Source organism: Carcharhinus amblyrhynchos, chromosome 16, assembly GCF_965287045.1.
Source record: "Carcharhinus amblyrhynchos chromosome 16, sCarAmb.v2.hapA, whole genome shotgun sequence".
NCBI classification, from domain to species: Eukaryota; Metazoa; Chordata; class Chondrichthyes; order Carcharhiniformes; family Carcharhinidae; genus Carcharhinus; species Carcharhinus amblyrhynchos.
Genome location: NC_137339.1, coordinates 37,215,106 through 37,242,218, shown reverse-complemented (window position 1 = coordinate 37,242,218; position 27,113 = coordinate 37,215,106). Strand labels below are relative to the sequence as shown.

The 27,113-nt window shown below is 42.9% G+C and overlaps 1 protein-coding gene across 1 annotated transcript in view; it reads left to right on the top strand.

Annotated features, from left to right (window-relative positions):
• atp9a (ATPase phospholipid transporting 9A) overlaps positions 1-27,113 on the top strand; it is a 179,232-nt gene that overhangs the window by 49,132 nt on the left and 102,987 nt on the right. The window contains exons 3-7 of the mRNA XM_080205002.1: positions 1,463-1,576; positions 8,302-8,410; positions 17,179-17,237; positions 22,155-22,206; positions 23,951-24,045. Coding sequence (XP_080061128.1) covers positions 1,463-1,576; positions 8,302-8,410; positions 17,179-17,237; positions 22,155-22,206; positions 23,951-24,045 — 429 coding nt within the window. The remainder of the gene's footprint in view (positions 1-1,462; positions 1,577-8,301; positions 8,411-17,178; positions 17,238-22,154; positions 22,207-23,950; positions 24,046-27,113) is intronic.

The following is a 27,113-nucleotide window of genomic DNA, read 5'->3' as shown; positions in this document are numbered from 1 at the left end:
AATGGCGGGGCAGGCTCGAAGGGCTAGATGGCCTACTCCTGCTCCTATTTCTTATGTTCTTATGTTCTTATAACTCAAATCATCAAGTCTCAGTAGCGTCTAGTAAATCTTTTCTGCATTCTTTCTAGTTTAATAATATCCTTTTTATAATAAGGTGACCAGAACTTTTAAAAGACAAAGGCACTAGAAAGTACTTTGCAAACATGTTCAAGTATTAAAGAAATATTTAATTCACCAAGAAACTAACTAGTGTACCCCAGTGATACTAAGTTTAAAGTTTATTTATCAGTGTCACAAATAGACTTACATTAACACTGCAATGCAGTAACTGTGAATATCCCCTAGTGGGCACACTGCGGCGCTTGTTCGGGTACAGTGAGGGAGAATTTAGCATGACCAATGCACCTAACCAGCATGTCTTTTTTTGCTGTGGGAGGAAACCAGAGCACAGAAACCGGGTAGAACGTGCAGACTCTGCAGACAGTGACACAAACCGGGAACTGAACCCACGTCTCTGGCACTGTGAGGCAGCAGTGTTAACCACTGTGTCACCCCATGCTGCCCAGTTTGTAACGTGTTTGTAGAGTATTAAAATCTTTTCAGTAATTTCAAATCAGATGATTCACAGGTAGTTGACTGCTAACTTTTTTTTCTGCCCTATTAAAATGCACCAAGTTGCCAGTCTTAAATAGAGGAGTGAAATGAAAAGAAAGTAAATCAGTTATATTCTATGAACTGTCTGTGCTGGTTCATGGAATATCTTGGCCAGGATTTTCTGGCCTCAATGTGGTGGAACCTGAATCAGTGGCTGTGACAAGCCAGCCAAAAGTCCATTGACTTTGGCAATGTTGGTAAATCCTGCTGGGGGCATGAGGAGGTGGGTGGGGAATTGTGGAGGTAGTGAAAGGTGGGGAAACACACCGCATGTTTGTGGTAATGCAGAGAATGTTAGTGTGGAGACTTGGGCCAGGATTTAATCTTCTGTCTGGGAGGACATTATGGTCCCATCGAAGTAAGCTGCAGTTTCGCTGGCTACTGAATCACCTGTGGGATGGGGTGGAGGGCTTGAGGGGTGATGAGAGAGGGAAGAGAGGAGACACAGTGGTGTGGCTAGAAAACCATGGTCCTGAACTATGACAGGAAATAAGTACAACTTCAATAGCAATTTGCACCCAAGTTTGCCAAATGTGTCCAGTGCAGAAAGTCTACCCCAGGGCAAGTAGTCCTGTCAGTTCCATCCTGGGGACAGTGTTTTGTAGTTTCAATACCACTTCCAAGTATGTTGTTGAATGGTCTTTTTTGGGATGGGGGTCATGCATGGGAGGTTGTGGGAAATTGATAAAACCCATTGCTTTAAAATAATGTTTTAAATCTCACTGTTTCAAAATCAACTTCTTCTTCTTCAGTGTTCCAGACTGCGTTATTTTATTTAGAACTTAATGTATTTTTTCTCTCTTTTTAGGTCCTTTTTAACCAGTTTAAGTATTTCTTCAATTTGTACTTCCTGATGTTGGCGTGTTCGCAATTTGTACCAGATTTGCGACTTGGGGCCCTGTACACATATTGGGCTCCTTTGGTAAGTCCATCATTCATCTCCTACCATCATACTGCTCAGAAGCTCCAAGAAACTCATGTTTAAGGCCAACCATTGTCCAAATGAATACTGCAGACCAATAAGCCTCAATTTTGACTTTAGTACTGAACAATAGTGGGGCATATGGTTGATTAAGATAATGGCAATGTGCTACTTGCATTTCAAGTTACTTTCACACCCTGCGCCATTTTATCAGTGAAGTTTGGGACAGCGTTTGCCCTTTAAGCCAGGCAATTTGATATACAAAAGCTAAGCTTAGTGATGTAATTCAGACTGATATTATTTTAATCCTGAGCCGTATAAACACGCACATTCGTTGTGCTCAAGAACTTTTGCATAAGAAGGCTCCAGGACTAGGATTTGTCAAGGCAAGTATCATCTACAAAGGAAGACATGAATCATGTACCAGAAGTTCTGAAAGAAACAAGTTTCAGTGAGGAACTGAAGAAAATCAACGTTAGTAGAGAAATTGTTTGGGAGAAATTGATGGGTTTGAAGGTGGATAAATCTCTAGGTCCTGATGATCTTCATCTCAGTGTACTTAAGGAAGTCACCCTGGAAATAGTAGATCCATCGGTGGTTATTTTCCAAAAGCCTTTGGACTCTGGACTGGTTCCTACAGATTGGAGGGTAACTAATGTAAGCCCACTATTCAAAAAGGAAGTTAGAGAGAAAACAGGGAGCTGTAGATCAGTGAGCTTAATAACGGTACTGGGAAGTTGCTAGAGTCCATTTTCAAGGATTTCATAACTCAACATTTTGAAGGCAGTGGTATGTCTGCATGAATTTACAAAAGAGAAATTCATGCTTGACAAATCTACTGGAATTCTTTGAGAGTGTAACTAGTAGAGTTCACCAAGGAAAACCAGTGGATGCAGTTTATTTAGACTTCCATAAGGCTTTTGATAAGGTCTCACGCAACATACTACGTTAAGTTAAAGCATGTGGGATCGCAAGTGATTTCTTGAGGTGGATAGAAAACTAGTTAGCAAACAGGAAGCAAAGAGTTGACATAAATGGGTCTTTTCCTGATTGGCAGTCAGCAACGAGTGAGGTTCCACAGGAATCTGGTAGGACCCCAACTGTTCACGTTATATATTAATGATTTGGAAGAGGGAACTGAATGTATTATCTCCAAATTTGCAGATGATACAAAGTTGGGTAGGAGGATGATGTATGATGAGGATGCAGCAGTGCTTCAGTATGATTTGGACAGGCTGAGTATGTGGGCATATACATGGTAGATACTGTGTAATGTGGATAAATGTGAGGTTTTCCAGTTTGGTAGCAACAATAGGAAGGCCGATTATCACTTGAATGGGTGTAAATTGAGAGAAGTAGAAACTCAGTGAGACCTTTGTGCCCTCGTGCATCAATCATTGAAAGTAAGCATGAAAGTAAGAATGATAGCAGTATGATGATAGGAGAGGTAGACTAGGCAGTGAAGAAGGCAAATGGTATGTTGCAGTTCATAGCGAGAGAATTTGAGCAGAGGGTTAGGGATGTTTTGCAATAATTATATAGGGCATTGATGAGGCCATATCTGGAGTATTGTGTGCAGTTTTGATATCCTTGCTATAGAGGGAGTATTTATGCCGAGGATTTTCCGATTTTCCTCGTCTGCCACCAGTGTCATAATGAGGACAGGAACCTCATTTCAATACATTTTAATAAGTTTAAATATTATCATGGGGCTTCCTCGCCATATGTTTCCCCTCACATTTAGAATTCCTTTGTGCCAGTGAAGTTTACAACAGCTTCTTAAAAAGTTGATGCAATCGAGGGGTATCTGCCCGGGGTGCCCAGCTAAATATAACCCTGGCGGTGGGCAAAGGGTCATGCACTGCCTGGGGTGTGGTTTGAGGGGGGAGGGGATGCACATTTTGGAGTTCTCCATCGAGAGAAGGTTCCCCTTCTGTGTGTGTGGAGGGCAGTGGGAGGAGGGGTTTGCTGTGTGTGTGTCTTATTGCAGATCACACTGTTTGCATCCCAATCTCCATGGAGCTGGTATTGTCAATCTTACCCCGACTGTGATGAAAGATCACACCTCCAGTGTTTTGTGCATGAATGCCAGAGAATGTAGAGAGTAAACTCAGCTGTGCAGCTGGGGAGAGATACTTGCTGGTTTTCTTATCCCAGCCAGCAGTCTGTGCATAGAATGGAAAATTCTGCCCGTTAAATGATGAATTTGGCCGGAATTCTCCAGCCGTTCACACACGGCATTGAATGCAGGTTTGGCTGAGCACCAAATTCTTCATTCTCGGTGGCAGCGTCGCTGGTGGCTGGAGAATTCCGGCCATTTGTCATGACTGTATGTCGTGTATTTCTGTTCAATACATTTTATATATTGAATCTTTGATCTTGACAATTAATATTGCCACTAATTTCTTGTATGAATCAAACTGTAAATGTGTGCTTATACTGGAACAGCTGGACTCTGGAATGTGTACGGTTAAGCTTGTTTGTGAAAGACTTCTTATAGGTTGGCATTCATCTGATGGAGAAGAGATTCTGCACAATTAGTGATAAAACAATTAATCACCCATTTGCTTTTTGTTATCACAGGCAAATGGGTATGTTTCCTGTTCAACAGTTTCTTACTGACCTGTATTTTAGAACTATTTGTTATACTATTTGTTATACTGTTTTTATGTTTTTGTGTTTCTAAAAAGGCATAAATGGCAAATGCATTGGTTGTTTTCTGGCCAGTTCTGTTCCAGCACAGCAAAATGGCACCAAGCCGTCTGAGCAGATTTTTTAAACAGACCAAAACTGCATTATCTGATTTCTGTGACTGTGCTGAATAGATTTATTGTATAATTGCCACTTAATTTTTGTAACATCAATCTGCCATTCGTTTTACTGAAGCCCTTTGAAACGACTGCAGGTTCCAGTATGAACAGATGCAGATAGGGCCAAGTTTTGTGGGTTAGGTGTGACTGCCAGTGACTAGATTGGCTAGTTTAAGAATCTCTATGAATAGCTTGAAGCTCTATTGTGGAAATGTCACAAGGCTTCACTCCTGGAACTGATTATCCAAACATCTGCCTGCAGTGTGTTGAGACGATGCGGTTACAGCCAGTCAACCTGTTGGGAGTCCTTTTTTCAAAACGAGATCTTTATTTAACATCTATTGTGTGGCATGCACAGGATAACATGCTGCCTTGTGTTCGGCGTAATGATATTCAAAGACCAAGACTGCTGGAGTTGCCCTGATGCTTTTATTTTGTGTGGTTCTAAGTCCGACTGATCCATTTGCAAACTCAAGTGCATGCTGAGCTGACTGATCGCCACTGGGGTCCCACAATTGGCCTTAATATCCTGAGGTTAAGGAATACATAAAGTTGGTCGTCTGGCTGCCGACTGCATTTCAGAGACCACTGCTGAAACATTTCTAGGTATGCGCTTTTGTGAACAGATGCCTGATCAATGAAGTTGGTTATGATGCTTCTGTGGTTAAATATCCCACTAATACTGACTGTCAGTAACCACTTGCCTGAGATAGATTTCCAGCCCTCATGACAGTGTGTCCTAACTAAGAATAGAATTCTGCAGCCTAGCCCCTCCAAATCCCACCTCCCACCCCCACCCACCCCCACCACCCCCAACCCCCCACCCCCAAAAGCCCCGCAGAGGCAGCTCAATATTGGATTCCACTGAAGTGGGTAGCAATTTACAAGCCTCACCCATGCAGCTGTCTTGGAAACCTGCGGTGGGGGGAGGGGGGTCGACTTTGTCGGGACTGGGAAATCCCGCAGGTCGGAAGGCCTGGAGAATTCCACCCATAAGAGTCTGTTCCTTCAGGAGAATAGAGGAGGGAAGCTGAGGATAGTTTGACATCTATGCTGAGGTCACTGTCAGGTGTTTACTTCAGACTTTTGAACCGGTTGAGCTGATCTAATCAGATAGTTAACTAACGTTTAGTTTAATATCACCTTTGTCAAAGCAATTCTTGTGGATTGAGGATGATGTCAGCGCAAAGCAAGGACAGTGCAGTTTGAGAGGTTTCAGGAAGTAAGGTGATGGATTTTAAATAAAATCAGTGACTTACTATGAGTCACTACTAGGCTGCTGGTGTTTGATTTGTAGATTATAGATGATTACAACAGAGATATCTAAACTCTGCCATTGATTTTGCAGAACTAGATGGTAAGAGATGAGAAATAGAGTGGGGGGCATGTTCCAATATGGGCATTTTCATAGAACCCCTACAGTGCAGAAGGAGGCCATTCAGCCCATCAAGTCTGCACCCACTTTCTGACAGGTTATCTTACCTAGGCCTGGCCCTGTAACCCCACATATTTACCCCAACGAACCCCCCTAATCTACAACAAGTTACTATGGCCTATCCACCTAACCTGCACATCTTTGGAGCGTGGAAGGAATCCAGAACACCCGGGGGAAACCCATGCAGACACAGGAAGAATGTGCAAACTTCACACAGATGGTGACCCGAAGCCGGAATTGAACCCAGGTCCCTGGCACTGAGGTAGCAGTGTTAACCACTGTGCCACCATGCCGCCTATTTAAAGTAATGGCGAATTTCTGTCAAGCATATTTTAAATCTTTTGCCCCATAGTAAAGCTGTTTGCTGAGCAAGACACTCCCTTCCCTGATGCTCACTTATGGGTGGCAGAAGGACAAGTTAAATGGCTACTAAACCATTTCAGCATGACTCAACAAAACTTTTAATGTACATTTTCCACTGCAGCAGAACACTGTGCCCTCTCAAGGCTACCTTCTCTGGCTAAAGTTGGAGATCTTTAGGTAGCACAGTGATTAGAATCTCTATCTCAGCACCAGGGACCCGGGTTCAAGTCCAGCCTTGGGTGACTGTCTGTGTGGAATTTGCATCTTCTCCCCATGTCTGCGTGGGTTTCCTCTGGCTGCTTCAGTTTCCTCCCACAGTCCAAAGATGGCAAGGTTAGGTGAATTGGCCATGCCAAATTGCCTTTGTGTTGGTCAGGGGGATTAGTGGGATAAATGCATGGGGTTGCAGGTTAAGCGGGTGGGGGGAGGGGGTGTTGAGTCCGGGTAAGATGCTCTGCTGAAGCGTCAGTGCAGACTTGATGGGCTGAATGACTCCTGAGGAATTCTATGATTCTAACCTGTCATTATTATCCAATAACTCTGGAAAATTACTTTTGTGGTGGGCAGACATTCTGCTGAAGCAGAATACCTGAGCCTAGTGGTTTTCTGGGCCTGGCTGGTGATTGAGAGATGGGGTAGGTTGCTATTTTATGTGTCTTCATCACTGAGATTCTGTGTTCCATCCAGTAGATGGGATCTGGCAGAATGTGCTCAAGTTCGGTTTGGAATTCAGATATTTCTGGGTGGGGTTGAAATTTGTCTGTGCCATTCTGGATTGGAATCAAACACTCCAGTGAGGGCACGTGTAAGGTACAAAACTGTGGGCACACAAAGATTGTGGACCTCAGCTCTTTACCCTGCAGTTCCTATTAGCACAAAAGCACAATTTATTTATAATGCTCTTGAGCTGTGCGTGTGCAACGTTCAGGCATTGATTTCCACCTGCACTAAGAGAAGTGTTTTCTTTTTTGACCTGTCCATTTCTCTTCTTTGGAAGTGCTGTCACATGTGGAGCCTTTGGTCACTAATCATATTTAGGCCTAGAGAACTGAGCTCTGTTAGACAATTCACCCAGAGAGAGGGAGAACATCACAGTTAAACCTATCCCTATCTTGACACATTTATTCTGCAGTAGGATTGCTGTTTGGCTTTTCCTACCCTGAGTTTCGAATCATGAGGCCAAATGTAATGTCTCCATCAGCAGTGCATACTAAAAAGGCCATTTGGCCCATCTTCGTTCATCATTGAAGAAAGAGTTTGCAGTCCCTTTATGATGCTAGCCTCAAACTGCTTCTTCAGTGGTTCCATGGTTTTCTACATTGTTCCATGCTCAGCAAAATCAAGGGTGTTGGCAGAATATTCATCTGCTTTTATTTTGAAACATTCTTCAGAGTTGCCAATTCCACACATTTTCTTTCATTCTGTCTAGATGGTGCTGATCGTTACTGAGGTACAACTTCAGTACTGTCAGCAGCCCGCTAGAGTTCTTTCTAAGCGACCCTTTGTGTGAATCTCGGGGATGAGAATTCACAGGCCAGTCAACCATGGAAAGCATCACAGCTGCACCTGTCGGTTCCTGCCCAAGTTCTACAGACGTGTAGTGGCCGTTGGACAGTAAAGCAGCAATGGGAAACCTGGAATAATGTTTGCTCCCTCCCTTGCCTTGGGTACCGAGGCTAATTATAACCCATAACTACCGCTGTAGCTGAGATCAGTGAATGTCAGGAACTGAACTTGGGGGTCTTTCGTTTGGGTGGGTACAAAATATTAGGTCTTCAGAACAGTTTTTCAAAAGAGACGTCTGTAAACGCAATAATAGTTATGTTTAGTTTAAATAAAGAGGTGTAATGATTTATTACGTTACAGCTTGGTCAGGTACACTTTGTAAGAATAGTACACTTTGTAAGAATAATGCACTTGCCCTCAGAATACAGCTCTCTAGCCTGGAAACCTGTTGTTTACTGTCTTAGGTTGGTTTGAAGCAATCACTACCTCATTTCAATTTGTTAAATGCTGCCCAGCTTCTGGCGCTGTGTTTTTAGTGAGGGCAATGTATGGCGATGAATGTGTTTACCAGCCCAAAAAGTTTTGACTTTGATTTTATTTTTGGCTTGCAGGGTTTTGTCTTGGCAGTGACAGTCATTCGAGAGGCAGTGGAAGAGATTCGATGTTATGTCCGAGACAAAGAAGTGAACTCCCAGATCTACAGCAAGCTCACGGCGAGAGGTCAGCACCTAGGGCCCTGCTCCTGCTTCTTGTATCCTGTTGCCAGCTGCCAAAACAGTAGGATTTAACTAAATTGAACAACATTTAAAATCAAAGGCTCTGTTCTTGGAGAGCATATGTGCTGTTTCTCTATTGCTACCAAGTGATGTGACAAAGCCCCCATTTGGAGCACTCCTAGAGATTTATGATGTATCTGTTGTTCATGTAGCAAAGGTGGTTTGGTTTAAAACTAAAAGACTGCTGTTAGTTTCACTCTTCGATTAGATTTACTTGTAGAAGATTTTTAAGTAAATGTGGAATATTCATCTCTCTCCCCCCTCCCCCACAACATGATATTGAGACACTTCATCAGCACCAAGCAGACATCTATAGTTATAAGGACCAAATCTTTACAAATGAATTAAATGTAGTCTAAAATATTTGAAGTATTACCAGTAGCACAAAACTAACAAACTTTAAGCACTATCGCCAAGGCTTTCCAACCCTATTTTGGTGGATTTTGCCAAAGCAAATGCAGTGATCCATTTAAATTCCCGTTGGCCTCGGCAGGATCGGAAAATCCTGCCTGCAAGAGGGATCGGAAAATCCTGCCCTACACCAATATGTCTTTGAAGTATCATTGAATCAATTTCAGAATTAGTAATTCTGTCACAAACCTCACAGTAGGAATTGGTTTCTGCTCTTGAGGTTTATAAAATAGCCTGTTGCTGCCCTATTTGAATCCACAACGTATGGAGAGAGCCCTGTGTGGATTGAGATGACCTGCAGAGATGTTTAAGAGCACGAACAAATGACCAAACATGCTGAAAGACTTACAGTGCTGGCAGGGCTCAGAGCTGACCTCATTTTTTTTATGAGATGGTTGCTGTGTTTAACCCTGACAGATGGCCAGAACAGTGCCATGAAATCTCAATGTTGTGGAACTAATCCAATCTGAAATGGGATGCAAGGTTGAGTTAGAGAACTCAACACAATCGGCTCTTACTAATCTGCACCGACCCTGTAAGGTCTACTTCTATTTCTGGCTCCTTCAAAAGGTTTGGAACCGATTTCTTGTATGATTAGGCCAGTTTCTCTCCACGCCACTGCTACCAAACAAAAATATTGGGTGGGATTCTCCAGCTTTTCGTGCCAGTGGGAATCTCCCATCCCGATGCAGTGAACAGAGGTTTGGCTGAGTGCCAAGTTCTCCATCCTCTCTGGTGGTGGGGCATGAATGGCTGTAGAGTTCTGGTCATTGTTCTCTGAATATCTGACATGTGAAAAGGATGTTTAATTAGTCAGGTATTGTTTGTCTCTATTAATTTATTCAAAAATATCCTTAAGTGATTCAGCATAATTACTGAACCACCCATTGCTTATGTTAGCAATGGGGTGAGGCAGGTAAAACATCCTGGATCTTAGTTAATAAACTATGGAGGCTGTTGTGTAATATTAACACCAGATGATAGTATATAATGGACAATGCCCTCCCATTATACATTTCTCTCAATTTTTTATTTCAGTTAAAGTCAGTAGGAATAAAAATCAGAAAAAATGGTGGGAGACCCTGGACACCATCACCCCAAATTAAAATTATCCTCCAGAGGATTGATCAATTTCTAAATGCACTCCGACGTGGAACTGAGAGACAAAGAGCAGAAACATAGAATCCCTACAGTACAGAAGGAGGCCATTTGGCCCGACAACAATCCCACCCAGGTCCTATCCCTGTAACCCCATACATTTACCCCACTAATCCCCCGACACTAAGGGTTGATTTAGCATAGCCAATCCAACTAACCAGCACACCTTTGGACTGTGGGGGGGAAACCGGAACACCCGGAAGAAATTCATGCAGACACGGGGAGAATGTGCACCCAAAGTTTGAATCAGACCTGAGTCCCTGGGGCTGAGGGATATCAGTGCTAACAACTATGTTGACATTCCAGTAAGCTCTGACTCTTGTCTGTACTGAGCTAGCTGATCTCTATTGGATGACAGTCAGAATTCAATGACGTAAATGCCACTGAATGTGAAGGGAGGTGGTTAGATTCTCCCTTGGTGGATTTGGAGCGTGAGTTTGAATCATACAGGTTGTGCACTTTTTTGCGAAAATGGTATTCACCACATTACTTGAGACTTCAAATTTAGCATTTGTCTTTAGAATTAACAAATAGCCCATTACATTTTTGGCACTTTCTCCCCATGTTTCCTGAAACTGTTGACATTTGCTGATGTACATTTCCACATGTGTAGGCTGCTCTTCAATATCTTAACCTAGTGGCCATTTTTCGAGTGTCGACCTACATAATGAGGCTGACAAATATTCAGGAGTGTGAATCATGGCTGATTCATATCCACACCCTCCCCTTAGCTGGAAGCTCAGCTAAGTGCCAACTACGATGCTGAATTTGTGAACAGCCTGATTCATCAAAGGCAATAGCTAGGGGGGCAGGGGGAGTCAGTGGCAAAAGCATGTATTTCTGGCAGGGGATTGAAGAAGCTGGCTGTGGTCTTCCTGTCCTTATCTGGAGGAAATTGTAATTCATGCCAGATTGGACACTGGACAACCAGTTTGACAGTACGGAGTCAGTAAAGGGGTGGAGTGGTAGAGCCAACGTATGGAAGCTGACACAATTATTTGCAAACTTGCCAGATGAAGCTGGGAGCTTCTGCTGTGAATGATTCCAGTGGCCTTCTGCCACTAAGCTAATAGAAACGCTGGCCCATCTTTCAAAAAAAAAGTCTGTTCCAAAATCTTAGTCTCAGGCCCTGATTTTACCGGCACGGTTGCCCAAGGCTCGTCATGCCCGAGGCCAACGGGGAATGCCGTTCTGCGAGCCTCTCCCACCCCGGTAAAATCAGGGCTTTAGTGGGCATTTTGTAATGCGGAGTTTTCCATCGATGATTTTAAAAGGGAGAGGATGGTATGGCTGGAATTTTATGGCCACACTGCCCAGAGTGGGATTGATGGGAGTGTTAAAACTAGATGTTATGGGGGGTGCATGGAGGGGTTGTTCTTCTTCTTTGGGTACCCTGACCGTCATAACATGGGATCATCATGCTGCCGTAGTGTTGACTCATTGATGAGATCTTGAGAATTGTGTGTTTAAATATCATCATCTTTATTGGTATCATAGAATCATAGAAAAATCATACAATCCCTACAGTGCAGAAAGAGGCCATTCAGCCCATTGAACCTGCACCAACAATCCCACCCAGACCCTATCCCCATAACCCAGGCTTTAACCGCACAGTAGTTAGCACTGCTGCTTCACAGTGCCAGGGACTTGGGTTCAATTCCCGGCTTGGGTCACTATCTGTTGGAGTTTGCATGTTCTCACTGTGTCTGTGTGGGTTTCCTCTGGGTGCTCTGGTTTCCTCCCACAGTCCGAAAGACATGCTGGTTAGGTGCGTTGAGGAATTTCATAGTAACTTCATTGCAGTTAATGTAAACCTTATTTGTGACCAATAAATAAAACTTTAACTATTTACAGTTTACAGTATGGTCTGGCATGGTGTTGTTCCCACCATGCAGGCTAGCTGCTTACAGAATGCCCTTCTAGACTGTTCTCCTATCATGTGACTACAGACGTCATGTTATGGACGGTGCCACTCTCCAGTCCCACATTAACCCTTGCCCTGCTGAGAACCTTTTCCGTTATAATGCATATAGGCAGATATTGTAACACTGTGGGCTCGAAAGGGAGTTGCAGCAGGGAGTGGATGACCCTAGGATCTGGGTGGGATCGTAGTTGGTGCAGACTCGATGGACCAAATGGCCTCCTTCTGCATTGTAGGGATTCTAAAAGGTGTTTTGCATCGTCATTCCTGAGGGATGGGGCCCAAAGACATCAATAAGCCCGGCTTCATATGCACTCCGATCTCAAATTGGAAGTTAAAGTCCTTCCCTCACCCATCATCATCAGCATCGGAGCATTGATGTTTCCTTCACCTCGCAGGAGCTATACTCACCCCTGAGCCCATGATATGTTTATCACGACTAGTCTCTGTTTTGGAAATGAGTAGTGATTCCCACCAGACTCACAGCACGTTGACGGAACATATGGGGATCCCAGAAGCTATAGTATAAAGCCCTTCTTGTATATTTAGATCTATTTAAATTGATGGAAATCACTGGGCATGAACTTGATTATGTCGCCTGCGAGGGGGGTGTGGGGTCAGGGAAAATCTCATTATGAGGTCTTCCAGGCGTAAATCCCGTTATGTCCCTCCCTTGCAAGTTAGAGGCCATAACGGGATTTGCACTTGCATCAAACAAGCCCGAAAAATCTTGGCCTATAAGTGCAAAGTGGAAGTGTTAGCAATTGCTGCTTGTTGTCGGACCGTCGGAGGGCTGGGCTGGTTATTGTTAATCTGAAGCTGTGTTGTGGAGTACATCCTGCAAGAGATGTAAATGAAGTGCTTTAACTAATAAAGCTAACGTGACCTTTGTCATTTCTGCTAATTTCCTCTTGAACTGGCTGCTTGCCTGGTAATAAATGTAATATATTGCAGATCATTATTGCAGCTGGGCCTAAGGTTCTACTTCTTGAAAGTATATCCCAAAACTTAAATGTACTGAAAATTCAGTGTTGGAAACCCAGCAATGCTTGCATTGATAGACGTGTTGTTTCTGTGTCTTATATGGTCATAATCCCTTTCATTTAAGTTATCCCATGCTGTGTGAGAAAAAGAGTCAATAAAAGCCACTCATATTTTCACACAACTTGGAGAGACTTGTGAAAGGAGACTTGTGTTTTATTTAAACTGAAAATAGAATTGAAAGATGCTTTGTGATAGTCAAATAGTATCTGTAAATAAGTTACTTTTACATTTAATTCTTTCCTCGCCTCATCTTATTCACTCTTTGGCACTCTTGGCTGTCTCTCTGAAGGTTTCACAAGTGGCCACAAATTATACCCAGGCATTGACAACAAATATTGATAACCCCTCGACTGTGTAGAACATTACAACTGTGCCCTGTCTGATCTCATTCACTGGCACTTCCAGCAGGACAGGGGTCAGGAGCTAGAAATCAGGACACCATTTTTTTTTCTAATCCTTGAGCACTGAGAGAAACTTAGTACCCTAGCTGAGATCATTAAATCTGACATTGACTTAGGCTTTCTTGTATGTAATCATAATTTTTAACCACTACTTTAGTTTAATTTTCTCATTCGCATAGCTTCAGTCCTTGGTGAAGGATATTTTTCAGCGAGGTTCCAATGTATACAGATTGCTATTGAGGAGAGAGTCATCACGGAAAGTGTGTGATGCTCCTGAGTTGCTCTGCACATGCCCCTTTGGTCAACACCATATCACTGGCAGAGGTTTGAAAATCATAAGGAGAGGAGAGAATTTATCCTCTTGACTCATAGAACATAGAACATAGAACATAGAACATTACAGCGCGGAACAGGCCCTTCGGCCCACAATGTTGCGCCGACCAGTCTTATTTTTTAAAAAAAAAACATTGACCCACTAATCTAAACCACTCCTTTTTCGTCCATAAACCTATCCACCAATCTCTTAAACGCCCCCAAACTAGGCGCATTTACAACTGCAGCAGGCAGGGCATTCCAGTCCCTCACCACCCTCTGGGTAAAGAACCTGCCCCTGACATCCGTCCTATAACTACCCCCCCTTAATTTAAAGCCATGCCCCCTCGTGCTAGATTTCTCCATCCGAGGAAACAGGCTATCACCATCCACCCTATCTAAACCTCTAATCATCTTATATGTTTCTATAAGATCCCCTCTTAGCCGCCTTCTTTCCAGTGAAAACAACCCCAAATCCCTCAGTCTCTCCTCATAGGACCTCCCCTGCATACCAGGCAACATCCTGGTAAACCTCCTCTGCACCCTCTCCAAAGCCTCCACATCCTTCCTGTAATGTGGGGACCAGAACTGCACACAGTACTCCAAGTGCGGCCGCACCAGAGTTGTGTACATTGTTATTACCTATTGATTAAAACCGAACATCACCCAAAACAAAATATTCCAATTTAACTTCCTGCACCCAGCGGTGCACTGAGGTAGATTTTGCTTCCATAGTAATTCCTGGAGCAGGTCGCTCACTGTAATTTGAGGGGGGAGAGGAGCTCCACTCCATCCACCGCTCTCTCACCCCGCCCCTGCTCCACATCAAGCCTGGTTGACTAGGAGTCTCTCTTGCTCTTATTGCTGGGCATTGGCGTGTTGGGAGGATGTACAGGTTGACATTCAAGCTGTTTGACTGCATTATGAATGCACCATCCATGGCCATCCAAGTCCTGGGGTGGACCTGGAACCCGGAGCTTCTGACTGAGAGGCAGGGACATTATCCACGGCACCAAAGACCTCTGGAAAAAGTATGAATGAAATCATCTGTACTTCTTAAACATTTTTAATTGATTTCATGTAGGCAAGAGGGCCATCCTTTAATGGACCTTTATTATAATTGGTAGCTATAATGAGCATCATCTGTGGGAAATGTGATACCAGTAATAATTATAAAGCATTAAAGCTTTGCTTTGTGTTCAGTTAGAATAAAGTGCATTTTTCAGTATAAAGTGCTGGAACTGCCATTCTGAGACTTGGTGTATTGTGGTGTAGTTATTGAGCTGTTGTGGTTTATCTACTTTTATCAACTTCAGTGTTGTTCTCTTAATGTAAGCATTTGCTGTTACTAAGCTTCCATGTGCTGTTTCTGAATTAAATTAAAATGTCAATATATCACACTATCAGAGAACCTTATTAAACTCTTCGCTGCATCATGGAACTTTCTGCTTTTCTATCTCTTTTGGCTCAGGAAGTAGGGAGGGGCAGAGTTTCATACCTTCTTTTCTTAAAAGATATAATGGGCTTCCAATGATGCTCAGAAATAAATGCAATACCTGTGGGGCATTGAGATAAAGGAAACTTCTGTGGCTGAGTTTCCATTCTGGTGTCTGGGTCCTGATTTCTAGAGAATTCTGAATCCTGACTCTGCTGCAAGGTAGATCCCCAAGGTGATTTTTCAGTGCCAAGCCCATTAGTGGCCGGAAAGTGGGTTAGCTATGCCATTCAGAACAGGGCTACTGAGGCTGAAGGGCCCTCTAGCAATGACACCAATCAATGTGGAAGCTACCAGTGTACATAAAAGAGAGAGAAGGCACCTCCATCTTGAGATGACTTCTGAACACTTAAAATAAAACATATGAATGGAAGGAGGCCATAGCTGTTGGCTGTTCTTGTGGAATGGGACCATCTCCATAGCTGCACTGTGGCTATAGCTCTCTCCATCTTGGTGTGGTAGCTGTGGGCACTGCTGGCTTCCCGCTCCACCTCTAGAAGACCACCACCTTTCGCTTGCCATGTTTTGACCACCGTACGGGACCAGCCAGTTCACTTGGTATGGGGGAGAGGCTTTAATGGACCACATAATTTGTTTAATTGGCTACAAGCTGGGCAGACAGCAGGTCTGCCCTGAGCAATCTTTTTTAAAATGGCTCTGAGTGGCATGACAGCTGGAAGTTCAAGGCCCACCTCCTGTTCTGCTCCCTTAAATCCAACACCTGATCTATACTGTCAGTTGATCTTACTGAGAATGGAGGAAAGATGCTACCCTCGGCCTCAAGCCAGGTCAAGGTTTCTATTATAGAGTCATACAGGCATATAGCATAGAAAAAGGCCCATTGCGTCTGTGCCGGTCAAAGGCAAACTGTCCAGTGAATCTCAATTTCCAGCATTTGGTCCATAGCCTTGTGTGCTGTGGCATCACAAGTGTACATCTGAATACTTCTTAAATGAAGGATTCTGCCTCCATCACTCTTTCAGGCAGGAAGTTCCAGACTTCCACCCTTTGGGTGAAAAGCTTTTCCTCACATCCCCTCTAAACCTCCTACCCCTTACCTTAAACCTATGCCCCCTGATCATTGATCCCTCACCAAGAGGAAAGATTTCTTCCCTCTGTATATTTCTTACTCTATCTATGCCCCTCATAATTTTATACAACTCAAATATGTCCCCCCTCAGTCTCCTCTGCTCCAAGGAAAACAACTCCAGTCTGTCCTATCTCTCCTCATAACTAAAACTCATGCCCATCCCTTCCAGTGCTGTTACATCCCTCCCTTAATGCAGATTCCAGAACGGCACACAATACTGTAGCTACGCCTAACCAACATGTTATATAATTTAAGTTAGTTTATTTATTAGTTTCATACGTAGCTTACATTAACACAGCAATGAAATTACTTCCTTGCTGTTAAACTCTATGCTTGGCTAATATAGGTAGGTATAAAATCTGCCTTTTTAACTACTCTATCCACCTGTTCTGACATAAGAACATAAGAACATAAGAAATAGGAGCAGGAGTAGGCCATCTAGCCCTTCGAGCCTGCCCCGCCATTCAATAAGATCATGGCTGATCTGTTGTGGCTCAGTTCCACTTTCCCGCCCTCTCCCCATAACCCTTAATCCCCTCTCTTATCAAGAACCCATCAACCCGCTTCTTAAAAATATTTAGCGAGGCAGCCTCCACCACTTCAACGGGCAGAGAATTCCAGAGATTTGCACACCAAGGTCCCGCTGATCCTTGGTGCTTCCCAGAGTCCTGCTGTTGTTCTTGTATCCCCTTGCCTCATTTTTATTGAAAATAAATATGAATTCTGGAAAGTGGATGTGGACATTCAGAAAAGAATATGGTTGCCTGGGCTCTAATGTGTCAGACTCCATCTTGCAGTTGCCAGTATAAATGGGGTATTGTTTGTAACCTGGGATTTTGATGAAATTATGTTAAAATGTATTCTTCCTTTGTCACTCTAGGGACCATGGTTGTGAAGAGCTCGAACATTCAAGTGGGGGATTTAATTATTGTTGATAAGGTTTGTGTTTTTATTTAAATTTATAATTAAAGATTTCTTTCAAGTAATGTCGCAAGGTTTTAAGAAAGACATTAGAAACATTTGGAAACCAAAAAATATTAGAAAGAATAGTCAGCACCGTTCTCAACAGGGAAGGTCTTATTGTTTGGTTTTGTGGCAGTAACAATGGTGAAACTGTCAGCATTAGTCATTGTTAATCCACTGGAACTGACAGCAGCTTCTGGAGTTCACACATGTGGAGTTAAACATAGAAATCTAGAAATTGTTGTCAGTGATTCTGTGCTTATCCAGAGAGTGCACTATTGAATACAATTATTTAGAAATCATTGAACTTGTGAGATTTTCTTTATTAGGGTATTAACCTCACTGTTAAAACTCTTGGAAAAGGTACACTTGATATGAAGGAGGTACAGTTCAGTTCTTAAATGGCAAAATGAGTTAATAATTATTGCCAAAAACCCTCATTGGCCTTGAAAAAATACTTTAATATTTTGTGATAAAATATTCACATTTTAGTGCTTCTTAAAGCTTGCTTGATGTTTTAGCATGTACCTTAATTTCATGTGATTGCCCCAATCATTTATTCCATATCTGTAAAGTTAAAATTGTGAAGGAGCTCGGTGGATTTTCTTTCCTGGTTTGCTGTCTGGGAGGAAACTTCAGTGTAATTGGCTGTTTGTGTGATGACATTGCTACTCCTGGGCACCTGGAAGATTCCGTTGATTTGGTGCCAGATTCCAGCTGACATCAGGAAAGGAGAATTTCACACTACAAAGTTCACAAACTCTTTATGGTCAGTGGTCAGTGATGAGTTGTTGCTTTGCCATTGATGGGGGAATCTGGCCCATTGAATTATTCAAAGAAGCAATGGAAAGGGTAGACAAGGGTGGTGTGATTGATTTTAATAATCATGGGCTTGTAAAAGTCCACTGTTAGGGTACTGTATAGTAAACTCATGGTTAATGTTAGAATGTGTGCAGTCAGGGGACTGCACACGTGATATGTGTGATAAATGATAGCAAACTGGCTATAAGGCAGAAAACAGAGAGTAGTGGTTTAAAGTAGTTAACTCCAATTGGCAGAAAGTCCCACAGGACTGATGCTGAGACCACTCTTGAGGTTCTTCCAGAATGCAATTAGAAATAATTGAAATGACAACTTTTGTTTTATTACTGTCGCAAGTAGGCTTACATTAACACTGCAGTAAAGTTATTGTGAAAAATCCCCTAGTCGCCATACTCTGGACCTGTTTCTACTGAGGTAGAATTTAGCATGGCCAATGCACCTAACCAGTACATTTTTTTGGACTGTGGGAGGAAACCCATGCAGACAGGGGGAGAATGTCTGTGCGGAGTCTGCACAATGGCCAAGCCGAGAATCGAGCCAGGGTGCCTGACTCTGTAAAGTAGCACTGCTAGCCACTGTGCGTCCTTGGACACTACGTTCTGAGATTTAGCAAGTATGGGCTGGTTTAATACAGTCAGAACTTTGCCTTTTTAAAATTAATTTATGAGACATGGGTGTCACTGGCTAACTAGCATTTATTGCCCATCCCTAGTTGCCCCAGGGCAGTTGAAAGTCGTCCACATTGCTGTCGCTCTGAAGTCACATGTAGGCCAGGCCAGTTAAGGACAGCAGATTTCCTTCCCTAAAGGACACTAGTGAACCAGATGGGTTTTTCCGACAATCAACAATGGTTTCATGATCATCAGTAGATTCCTAATTCCAGATTTTATTTATTGAATTCAAATTCCACCATCTGTTGTAGCAAGGGTTCAAACCGAGATCCCCAGAACATCAGCTGAGTTTCTGGATTAATAATCTCGCAATAATACCATTAGGCCATCGCCTCCCTTAAGGAATAGAAATTCAGGAATGAAAATGATTGCTAAGTACAATTAAAGGGAGAGAGAGATAGCTGAGTTGGACTTGACAGTGTGCCCTGGCAACAATTGAAGGAGAAATTGAGGGTAAAAGCAAGAGAGGAAGAAGAAAGATTGGATGGGTGGATAATGTTGAGATGTGGACTGAGGGCAGCATAAAGAAAGCCAGAGAAACTATAGAAAACCTTAAAATCCATAGAAAATTACAGCTCAGAAACAGGCCTTTTGGCCCTTCTTATCTGTGCCGAACCATTTTTTGCCTGGCCCCACTGACCTGCACTTGGACCATATCCCTCCACACCCCTCTCATCCATGAACCCGTCCAAGTTTTTCTTAAATGTTACGAGTGACCCCGCATTTACTACTTTATCCGGCAGCTCATTCCACACTCCCACCACTCTCTGCGTGAAGAAGTCCCCCCTAATATTCCCTTTAAATTTTTCTCCTTTCACCCTTAACCCATGCCCTCTGTTTTTTTTTCTCCACTAGCCTCAGTGGAAAAAGCCTGCTTGCATTCACTCTATCTATACCCATCAAAATCTTAGACACGTCTATCAAATCTCCCCTCATTCTTCTACGCTCCAGGGAATAAAGCCCTAACCTATTCAATCTCTTTCTGTAACTCAGCTTCTCAAGTCCTGGCAACATCCTCGTGAACCTTCTCTGCACTCTTTCAACCTTATTTACATCCTTCCTGTAACTAGGTGAACAAAACTGTCCACAATACTCTAAATTCTGCCTTACCAATGCCTCATATAACCTTACCCTAACACTCCACCTTTTATACTCAATACTCCAATTTATAAAGGCCAGTGTACCAAAAGCACTCTTTACGACCCTATCCGCCTGTGACATCACTTTTAGGGAATTCTGTACCTGTATTCCCAGATCCCTCTGTTCAACTGCACTCTTCAGAGTCCTACCGTTTACCCTGTATGTTCTACTTTGGTTTGTCCTTCCAAAGTGCAATACCTCACACTTGTCTGCATTAAATTTCATTTGCCATTTTTCAGCCCATTTTTCTAGTTGGTCCAAATCCCTCTGCAAGCTTTGAAAACCTTCCTCAGTGTCCACTACACCTCCAATCTCTGTATCATCAGTAAATTTGCTGATCCAATTTACCACATTATCATCCAGTTCATTGATATAGATGACAAACAACAATGGACCCAATGCCAATCCCTGCGGCACAGCACTAGCCACAGGCCTCCACTCAGAGAAGCAATCCTCCACAACCACTCTCTGGCTTCTTCCATTGAGCCAGTGTCTAATCCAATTTACTACCTCCCCATGTATGCCTCGCGACTGAACCTTCCTAACTAACGTCCCATGAGGGACCTTGTCAAAGGCCTTGCTGAAATCCAGGTAGACAACATCCATCGCCTCCCCTTCATCCACTTTCCTGGTAACCTCCTCGAAAACCTCTTAATAGATTGGTCAAACATGACCTACCACGCACAAAGCCATGTTGACTCTCCCTAATAAGTCCCTGACTATCCAAATATTTGTAGATCCTATCCCTTATCTCACCTTCCAATAACTTGCCCACCACCAACGTCAAACTTACTGGCCTTTAATTTCCTGGATTTCTTTTGGAACCTTTTTTAAACAACGGAACAACATGAGCCACTCTCCAATCATCCGGCACTTCCCCTGAAGAAGAAGCAAGACAATGCCAATGGTGCCATTTATAGCTATGGTGCCAACGAACAACTGAACCAATAAGGAATTTGGGAGAAATTTCTTTTTTCAGTGAGTTGCGAGAATATGGAACTCACAATCATGTGGAACATTTGAGGTATATAGCATAGATGCATTTAAGGGGAAGCTACATAATTTACATGAGCAAGAAACAAGTATAAGAACCGAAAGGAATAAAAGATCTGCTGGTTGAAATGGCCTGTTTATTTTGTAAATTTTCCTGTAACTTGTGTACAGTTATAATGTTGGTTATTAACAGCAAATGTAATTTTATATCCGAACCCTGAAAAATGTGTAACCAACCGGAGAGCCTAAGATGACCTTTAACTCAGAAGTAGTACAGCCGGCCAAATTTGTAATTCCTTTAAAATATCTGGGGAATCTGTAATTGTTTCCAGGAATGTTTGCAAAGGGCTTCTAAGAGATTAGGATCAATTGTAATGTTATTGAGTAACAAAATAATTCTGGTCCGTGTGTCCTAGAAGAGGTTGCAATTGGCAGGAAGTTAGCAATAAATGCTGTGTGACCAGGCAAAGAAACTACTGCTGTAAAGAATAAAGGAAAACTAGAGGTAGAAGGTGATCACACTGGTGCAGGCACATTGAAAACGCAGACAGATAGAAAGAGGAACACAGAATTCATGTGAAGAGAAGCCAGCAAAGTGCTCGATGAAAAGATTTGTATTCTGTTTGGCAGTGAGAAAAAGTAGACGACTTCAGAGCCCCTCAGGAAATTGATGCACGAATGGGCTAAAAGGCACTGAATCCCAATAGCAGTGAGAATAGCTCAGACATGCCGTGTGAGAGAGCTGAGAGTTTGGATCAGAGGACCAGACTATGAACTAGGTATTATTGGTTGTTTGATTGAAAAGGAACACTGAAAAGCTACACCATCAGGACTGCTGTGACCTGAGGAAGAGATGGTTCATGGACATGTGCATTGTCGGTGTTAACTCTCTCCGAGGACCTAGGATAGAATACAGCTGCTGTTAAACATCAATCAAAAGTTAAATCAATTGAATGGGGAAGTGAGAGATCATACATACTAGAGGCTGATTTGGAGAACTTTGGAACTGTATATGATACCATATACATGTGGAGAGTGACAGGGGTACTTGTGTCTTTGTAGGTTGTACCTTTGTTGTATTGACAATTTAAGGTTTGTTTACCCTTTTGAATTGAAATACCTATGTGCCTATTAATTCATGTTTAATTTGCAATGTTTCTGATCCTTGTTAAAGTAAAAATGCCAAATGGTGAAATCTTATTGGTTATTTCTTCATTTGGGACTCATTTGGTAAATTCTGTTATTTTCTGATTTTCATTTTCTGTAGAATCAGCGGGTACCTGCTGACATGATCTTCCTCCGAACATCAGATAAAAGTGGTACGTGGCACGCTCACAGTAATTCACTTGAATTTTAAAGAGTTTCCCTCTCAACTGCCTCCCACTGCAGCATGACAGAACTGCTTTGTTTAAATATCCATTTGTTCGCATTTCTGATGCTGAGCAGGTTCCACTCCCTAGTCAATTCAGTCTGCATATCTAATCAGTAATGATTCAGTGTGATCAATTGCAATCTTGGTAATGCTGTTTAAACTGCTCCAGTTCTGGAAAAAAAATTCTTTGTTTTTATGATCATTGAACTTTTCAATCCATTTTTCATTGTTCAATGTGCCTGTATAATTCTCGATGCTAGGGTTTACGGGACAGTACAACAAGTGAGCAGTGACCAGTGTGGCAGAGAGCAGCTGTAAACGGGGTTGTAAGAAAAAGAGATGATCTCCTGCCCCCACCCCGGCAGTAGGTCATTGAGCTTATTCAGGGTATTTGAGCCATTTGGACCCAGGAAGGTCGCAGATAATAGCAAACTGTCCAACATTTGAGCTCTGAGCACTTCTTCTTTACTCATCTTCATTGTTCAACTCGAATGGAAAAGGTCAGCTGTCAAGGTAGCAACCAATCTACTGGCCGCTTTGCTAATTCAAAGCTATGGCTGAGTCCAGCCCACAGGTCTGTAAGAGATCCAAACAGCTGGTCAAAAAATGTTGCTCATCAGTAACCATGACTCCACCCCTCCCCCCACCGTCCTCCCCTCTCTCAGCCAGCTGCAGAGACGAGTGCCAAAAAGCCGCATGTCCTGACCTCCAGTGATCCTGTAATAGTCTTCACAGCGCTGATATCAATTCAGCTTCCCTCTTCAGTTTCAATTGAGACACAACCAGTTTAGTATACTGCTGCACCACCGATTGGAGCGCCTGTTAAACAATGGGTGGTACAGTTAAAGTAGAATTGTTTGACTTTATTACAGTCCAGTTGACCTGAAAAATAACACGACTGCTGAGAGTACTGCTTTTGCTCTGCTGCCTGATGTTGTAAATTGAATTTGCTAATTGAACCTGAGGAGTGGAGCTAACTGGGGTGAGCTAGTTGTAAATTAGATTGTCATAAAATTCCTGTACTCCTCTGGAAGTGTCTGCAGCGAACTCTTGAGCAAAGAATATATTGGTTAATTTGTGGGAAGGTTGACATTTAATTTTAATGTTGACTGTCTAAGCTGGGAATGGTATATGTAAGACCTGTGCCTTGGGTGAATCTGGGTTACACTAGTATCAATTCTGAAAATGCTAATGGTGATTTAAAAGTGGAAAATGAACAATCCAGTTAATTGTTTGAGTAAGTTTTTTGGAATCTGGATTTGGAAAATCAGCACTCTCCTGTTTTGCATGTAATCATTGAAACTGTGTAGTTTCAAATTGATTTTGCATTATCCAAATTAACTTGGATGTAGATAACAGCCACTTGCTTTACTTCCCTATTTTCTTAGTGGGGCGTTAATACATCCATTTTTAAATTTTATTCCTTTCTCAGAGTTACAAAGTCAATGTGCAGAGTGAACAGAGCGAGCTCCTAATCCATTCCCTTGCTTGTTCCAAAAAACAGTTCAAATTTAAATTGAATCCAATTCATGCTCCAACAAAAAAGACATCCTAGATCTAAGCTGACAAGAATAGGCATTGCAGCTGATCTTGGGCTTGATCTTAGCCAGAAGGCCAGAACATCAATGCATCAGTATTCTTTGCCCATGGCTTGTACGGGTGTGATTGTCACCCCTCCTTCTATCCTCCAGGTTCATGTTTCATTCGTACGGATCAGCTGGATGGTGAGACTGACTGGAAGATGCGCTTGCCAGTTGGCTGTACTCAGAGATTACCCATAGCAGCTGTAAGTATTGTGGAAACAACTGGGTGGAAAATCCAGACTGGACGATGGTCTGCAATATTCCACTTCTTGTTGCTAGCCTTTTTTCTGTCTTGGCCGTTTTTTTCCCTCCTCCAAATACAAAGGGCGAGATTCTCTGGCCTCCCAGGCGTGTGTTTCCCACTGGCAGGAGTGGTGCTTCGTTTGCTAGTGGCGGGATTCTCTGGTCACCCCAATTCAGTGGGAAACCCCATGGACAGAGGTGCACTGCTGGCATAACAGAGAATCCCGCTGGCGTAAACAGCCGGAGAATTCCAGCCCAGTGGTATCACAACAACTATGCTTTGTTCTATTGGTTATTGCTGCTGGTGCAGCACTAAAATTATTTTTACCACTTTTTGGTGCCAAAAGGATCATATGATTGGGTACTGGAACAACAGAAATTGCCTCAAAATGACAAGTCATCTTCTCTATTGAGATGTTCTTTATTCATTCGTGGGATGTGGGCAACATTAGCTAGGCCAGCATTTAATGCCCTTCATTAATTGCCCTCAAATTAGTAGCAGTAAAATTGCTCTTCGGTTAATCTAAAGCTGTCTTCTTTACTTGCCTGTTTTAAACATGATTTTGCTTAGCAGGAAGCCTTTCCGTTTCTGCTGGCATGAACGGGCTGCCTCCCCGACCCCGATAGATTAACAATAGCGAGTAGTTGAACTTGCATAACCATGGGTTAATTGTCAACCACTGCTAAAGTAACTGACCTCAGCCGGGGCAACTGTAGGGGCACCATCATTGACCTGAGCGTTTCTGTTGACAACAGGAGACTAAGAAATTTGTCCTTTATTGATGCCCCAGTGACTTCTGCTTGACATACGTGTGAACATGGGGTTGAGTGGGATAGCCAACATTGGGCTTGTCTATAATGCTGCCCACAGTCATTATTCATTCAATGTCAAGATTCATGCATGCGAATAAGTAATGGCTGCTTTGAGGAGGTATTAGGGCGTGAACAGTGCTAATTGAAGCCTATTGCAGATCATTACCCCTTGAACAGCTGCAATAACAATGGTAAGTCAAATAATACATTAGGAGGATGATGAAAAGCCTAGTTAACAAGTGGTAAATTTTAGAAAGCCCTTAAAAGATGGAGTGGCAGAACTTAAAAACAAAATTCCAGTATGGCGGTCATGGCATCTAAGGCACAGACGAGTGAAGGGATAAAGGGCGCTCTGAAAGAGACCCGAGTTAGAGGAACACAGAATACTCCGACGTCGCCCACTGCTGGGATTCTCCAGTCCTGTGGCTGGGATTTTCCGGTCTCTCTGTAGTGAACGGAGCTTTGGCTGAGCGCCAAATTCTCCATTCTCACTGGCAGTGGTGGTGGCATGAACAGGGCCAGAGAATTCTGGCTTGTATGTCTAAGACGGGGAAGGGCAAGTTTGTAGAGGAATGTAAGTACGAGGGTGAGAATTTTAGTTTTAAAATAGAGGACTAATCTATATCACTTGGTGTGGAATAGAATATGGACAGTGGAATAGAATATGGCCAGTAGAATTTCGCACAAGTTGAAGTTTTCAAAGAGGAGGAGATCAGTCAAGAGACTTTTGAAATAGTCGAATCTTGAGGTGGCAACGTGTGAATGAGAATTTTAGTAAATTGATTGAGTCAGGACAGAGATAGATGATGTTGCAGAAGTGAACGTAAGCATATTTGTCATGAAAGGGATATGGAGTTAGAAAGTCAAAAGCATGAAAGAACTCAAGAAACTCAGCGGCAACTTAAAAGAGAGGACAGAATCTGAATCTCGGAACTAAGTGCCTTTACAGAAATGGTGGTAAGCTGGGAGGAGCAGGAGAATTCCTCAAGACACATCAAGCTTGACTGTAAGCATCCAGCAACGTGCCCGCTTTCCCCATCTCTCTGCTGCGGCCCTCTTACCAACCAACTTCTTTCCCCAACCACCATTAATGGACCCAAACCCATTCTTGCCCTATGATCTGTCTCACTCTTCCACCTACTTATTCTTATAGGCTTTAGCCCTGTCATACAGATCTTTTGGTTGAAAGGCCTCCAGCTGACCCTGGGTAGGAACTGCACGTAAAGGGCAATATCTTACAGGGGATTGGATGGCTTTTGCCCCCTCCCCGGAAGCAAAGATGGCATGGAGCCCATTTGCTGGAAATATCACATGAGTACATGATGATGTCGGGGCATGTGCCTACTGTCTTCCTGTGCAATTTCATGTGCTTCTGAGTTGGCCATGTGCCCGCCTGAGCAACATAAGCTTCTTGTCAATGAGCATCAAGTCAGGTTTTCAAGCAGCAAATTGAGTGCAAACTTTCATCAGGTTCGGAAGTTTGGAGTGAAAGAGAGTAAATGCGAATTAATTTGTTTAAATCAAACAAGACAACTTGCTGATATTGGAAATGTTGATTCTTTACACAAAGAGCAGTTTGCAGTGTTGTGAAAGACCTTTGTTTGATGGACCCCTTTATTACCTTTTTATTACTAAATTAGTAATCACAAACAATCCCTCCCCCCAACTCCCATTACGGTGCTACATAACAATCAATGTGAAACTGCTGCAAAGAAAAAGTGTTAATAATGCTTTTAAAAAAGCAAATACTTACATCAGTACAGTTTTAAGGCACAACGGATGGTAAATACCGAGTTGTTCAAATCCCGGAAGGAAAACTTGAAGCAATTACCCTCAACTATGTTTGCAAATTGTATGGAATGAGGAGAGGATCGAAATCCAGAAATTATGGCACAGTAACACAGTGGTTAGCACTATAGCCTCACAGCTCCAGGGACCTGGGTTCATTTTTTATTTTTTAGTGTCACAAGTAGGCTTACCTTAACACCCACAATGAAGTTACTGTGAAAATCCCCTACTTGCCACACTCCCACCCCTGTTCGGAGGGAGAATTTAGCATGACCTATGCTCCTAACCACCACGTCTTTCGGACGTGGATTATCCAGATGAAACCCTGCGGACTCCGCACGGTGACCCAAGCTGGGAATTGAACCTGCATCCCTGGCACTGTGGGGCAGCAGTGCTAAGCACTGTGCCATCATGATGCCCTATCTTC